At 46.9% G+C, this 4,835-nt stretch overlaps 1 protein-coding gene across 1 annotated transcript; it reads left to right on the top strand.

The window, feature by feature from the left end:
• Window positions 1-1,101: 1,101 nt before the first annotated feature.
• On the top strand, window positions 1,102-4,002 carry LOC109401735 (uncharacterized). The gene has a single exon (XM_062848243.1). It carries the CDS (start codon window positions 1,102-1,104, stop codon window positions 4,000-4,002), a length of 2,901 nt encoding a protein of 966 aa, XP_062704227.1.
• Window positions 4,003-4,835: the final 833 nt, after the last annotated feature.

The following is a 4,835-nucleotide window of genomic DNA, read 5'->3' as shown; positions in this document are numbered from 1 at the left end:
CTAGCGATGGCTATGAACATATGAATATATATGAGTTGTTTATGTAGAGAAGAGAGACCCGAGCAGAGGAGAATATCAAAATAATAACTACGAAATCACATAACCTGTTTTTATATCTTGTTTTGTAATTATTTAATTAGCAAGGCATAGATTTTCCATAACAAATTTTGTTGGACAATCTCATTTTGTTATAATCAAGCTTTTGATACATTCACTCAAATACATTTCAATAACATGTGTAATGTGTATACCAAATGGGAAGAACCCTCTGTGAATTTTTATAACACTTACACAATCATAATCCATCCAAAGATACTCTTTATACCTTTATAATTGAATATACCATTTTAGTCTCTATGCAGCATCCCGTGCGTTCAGACCTGTTGGCTATCCGAAGAGCCCGTGACCCCTATCTCTATCGTTTTATTACATCCTGTAGACAGGATAGAGATCTTGGGTAACCCCGTACTAGCGCGTTAGTCGGTGGTAATCGCGATTGAATATTCCGTGTGGGAATATCGCGGAGTGAGTTGTGCAAATTGTGAGCGGCACGGGATCAAGACCGCTGAAAAGCTAGTGTTTGAACATAATCGAACTGTTACCTAGCATGGTGCAGTGCTTCGGTGAAGTAAAACAGCTGCAATATTAGAAGTACCCAGTAACCTCGTGAAAACCGCGTGGTTAAACCATTACCACGGATAAGTGATCGAGAGTGTGCTATTGAATGCCTATTATCTACGGAGAATAATAGACTGAAAGCTCCGTTTTCGTCGCGTCCGTTTCGTTGAGCGTTCTTTCGTCGGGGAACGACTCTGGAATCGTCGCGCCGTAGAAAGTTTCAACCGTATCATATCGAGAACAAACAGTGAGAAATTGTGAGAACAGCTAACGGGATGAGCTCAACGACGAGCTGACCAGCAGAGTGAGAGTGATGTGATGAGTGAGACTGAAAGTGATCTTTCATTTGAAGAAGCTTCAGGTCGCCTGAGTGTCGTTGGCAACACAGACCCGAGAGATTCGGGGAAGATCACAATCCCGAGAGCAAACGATTTACCGCCAAACGTAGCCGATCGAAGAAAGAAGCAATCTGTGAAGTTGAAGATGGAAGAGCAATATAGAGCCGAGATAGAAGCTCTCAAAGAGGAGCTTGCTCAGATTAAATTGTCGACTCAAACTGCGTCGCAGGCCGTAGCCAGCTCAAGCAGTATGGGGAACCTCACACGAATGCCTGATTTTCGCGAGTTGAAGGAGTATGTGTCGACGTTTGATCCGAAAGTTCCCTCATGTCTAGCTGCGGACATATGGGTGAAGTCTATAGATGATACTGGGGATGTGTATCAGTGGTCAAGTGCGGTTCGACTTCATTGTGCTCGGTTAAATCTCGGTGGCTGTGCAAAGTTGTGGTTGGATAGCTGTCCAAGTGCGATGCGAGATTGGACAACCTTCAAGATTGAGATCGTGAAAGGCTTTCCATCTAAAAAGAACCCAATATACTACCACAACTTGCTTTCGTCTCGTAAGTGGAAGACTGGAGAGACTGTGGAAGAATACGTCTATGAAATGATGGCATTGGGACGGAAAGGTGGATTTGACGAAGAAACCACGGTGACGTACATTACAAGTGGCCTCCGGCAATATGTGAAGCGGTCAGGGATGGCTCTCAGCAAAGTGTCTACGGTTGAACAGTTGCTTGAGGAGTTGCGATGGATTGACACTGTTGATACGGTGGCAGTTACCAAAGTAGCAGATACGACGCCAACTGTCTATAGTGCTCAGCGAAAAAGTGAATCGTCAGCAGAAGTGTGCTTTCAGTGTCACCAAGCGGGACATATCGCGCGCCGTTGTCCAAGAGTGATGTGCCATCTGTGCAAAAGGGATGGGCATATGAGAAATGAATGTCCTAACGTTGGTCCTAAACGTGATGTGAAAGCTTCCACACCCCGACCGATTCGGGTTGTAGACCAGAAAAGTGCTTTCGTAAAAAATGTGTTAGTGGGCGGAGTATCGATGAGAGCGCTAGTGGATACGGGTGGCAAGGTTTCTACGATACAAGAAAAGTTTGCGAAGAACATCGGTGAGGTAAAACCCAGCCAAAAAGTGCTTCGTGGATTCGGGAAAAAGGAAATCAACGTGACCTCGAAAGTTTGCGCTGAGTTGCAGGTTGATGGGGTGTCCTTACCGGTGGAGCTGCAGGTCGTGCCAACCTGGGTCCAAGACACGGCGGTGATTTTGGGCGAAGATATCATCGACAGTGATGGATTGGTGATGGTGAAACGCAAGGGGGATGTGAAGTTCGAATGGGAAGCGCCACAAAAACAACAACGACCCCCTCGTGAGCCTCGGCATCGTGATAGCAGTGTAGAATCGGCGATTGCGCATATGTATGCGATAGACATTGACTCGAAAGTGGAAGCGATAACCGAGGATCAGATCAACAGTGATGGATCGGATGAGTGCAATTCGCGGTTGTGTGAGTTGATAACGAACTACAGAGATTGTTTTGCGGTGAACATGAGAGAGATGGGTCGGGCTACATCGACCGAGATGAAAATTAGTTTGATGAGTGCTGAGCCTGTGTTCGTAAAACCCCGAAAACTGGAATACGCCCGAGAGAGTGTTTTGACTGAGTTAGTACACGAACTGTTGGAAGCTGGTATTATTGCCGAAACTGAGTCGCCCTATAATAGCCAAGTGGTGTTGGTACCGAAAAAGAACAACGAGTTCCGGATGGCTATTGACTATCGGTTACTCAACTCCCGAACAATAAAGGACAAGTTTCCAATGCCCGATATTGAGTCGTGTCTCCAGAAGTTGGCAGGAGCAGATATGTTCATTACCGTAGATTTGTACAGTGGATATTACCAAATACCACTGGAACCCGAGAGTCAGAACTATACCGCGTTTTCAACAGTAGACGGTCACTATCGGTTCCTACGAATGCCGTTCGGCTTGGCGAATGGGTGCGCGGTGTTCCAGAGAGCGATGAACAAAATAGTGGAAAAGCTGAGAAAGCAGAAGGTTATTATCGTGGCTTACATCGATGACCTGATCCTGTGGGGGGCAAGTGAAGAAGAGCTGCTATTCAAATTTGAGAGATTGCTAGTGGCTTTGCGTGAAGAAGGTTTCACCATAAACCTGAAGAAAAGCTACTTTTTTATGCGCCGGGTTGAGGTTTTGGGATTTGAAGTCAGTGCTGAAGGTGTGCGTCCAGGTGAAAGAAAAATAAAAGCTGTAGCAGATTTCCCAGTTCCTGAAACCGTCCACACAGTACAGCAGTTCCTGGGTTTATCAGGATTCTTCAGGAGATTCGTGCAGGACTACAGTATCATAGCGGAACCGCTGTTCCGCTTGCTGCGGAAAGAAGCCGAGTTTGTGTGGGCGATTGAACAACAGCGAGCATTCGAGAAGCTCAAGCAACTTTTAGTGCGAAGACCTGTGCTGGTGCTCTACGACCCGAATGCAGAAGTGGAACTACATACCGATGCGTCGAGTGTGGGTGTTGCTGGAATTTTACTACAGAAAGTGGACGAGGTGTGGAAACCAGTGAGCTATTTTAGCAAGAAGAATTCAAAAACCGAAGTGAACTATCACAGTTATGAGCTGGAAATGTTAGCGGTGGTGGCGAGCGTTGATCGGTTCCGGCAATATCTCGTCGGGCGATTTTTCGTGATTCGTACAGACTGTTCGGCAGTGCGAGATGCCTACGCGAAGAAGGAGATGAACAAGAGAGTGGCCCGGTATTTTTTGAAACTTTTAGAGTACGATTTCCGTATTGAGCATCGCGAAGGCGCAAAAATGCTCCATGTCGATGCTCTGAGTAGATCGCCAGCTGAAGAACCCAGAGAGACTGAGAGTGTAGCGGACAGTATTATGGTGTTGGAGTTGTCGAATTCGGACTTTATTGTTAGTATGCAGCGGCAAGATCACCGACTGTTGGAAGTGATTGATATACTGGCTCGTGATCCAAGGTGTGACGAAGATCGTCAGGTGCAGCAGAACTAGGTCGTGGAAAATCATCGTTTGTATCGGAAGATTGGCGATAGGAAATGCTGGGTGGTTCCGAATAATGTGCGTTGGCGTATAGTGAGAAGTTACCATGACGAGAAAGGCCATTTTGGTGAGCAAAAAGTGCTGGCCATGATGCAGGAGTTGTTTTGGTTCCCCAAAATGAGAAAATACATTCGTGCGTACATCGCGGCGTGCCCAAAGTGCGCGTTTTTCAAATCAAAGCTGGGCCGGCCAGAAGGGTTTCTCAACCCTATACCGAAAACCCCTGTGCCTTTTCACACAGTGCACATGGACCATTTAGGGCCGTTCCCTCGATCGGCAAAAGGGAACGAACATCTGTTGGTGCTGATTTGTGGCTTCACGAAGTTTTTGCTAATGAAAGCGGTGAAATCGACCAATGCTCAGCCTGTAGTGACCATGCTCGAAGAACTTTCGTGTGTGTTTGGGTTACCGTCTCGCATTGTGACTGATCGCGGTACCGCGTTTACCTCGAATGCCCTGCGGAAGTATTGTGACGACTACGGAATAGACCACGTCCTGGTAGCGGTAGGAACTCCGAGAGGAAACGGTCAGGTGGAGCGGAACAACCGTACCATTCTAACTGCCATTCGAACCATGGTGGATTCCGGAGATCGTAAATGGGATGAGCAAGTGAGAGCAGTGCAGAGTGCCATTAACACGGCGCCGAACGCGACGACGGGAATCTCGCCAACGTCGTTGGTGTTGTCGTATCGGCCGAAGGATATGGTACAAAACGAAATTGTGTCTGTGATAGCAGTGGAAGGCGAACATCCTCAAACGACAACCGATGCTGCGTGAACGAGTCC

This window comes from Aedes albopictus, chromosome 2 (genome assembly GCF_035046485.1).
Source record: "Aedes albopictus strain Foshan chromosome 2, AalbF5, whole genome shotgun sequence".
In the NCBI taxonomy this organism is placed as follows: Eukaryota; Metazoa; Arthropoda; class Insecta; order Diptera; family Culicidae; genus Aedes; species Aedes albopictus.
Note: the sequence above shows the minus strand (reverse complement) of the source record. Positions and strands in the feature narration are given on the sequence as shown.

Excerpts from the sequence above, each read along its gene's own strand:
- LOC109401735 (XM_062848243.1), top strand. The coding sequence starts at position 1,102 with ATGGAAGAGCAATATAGAGCCGAGATAGAAGCTCTCAAAGAGGAGCTT.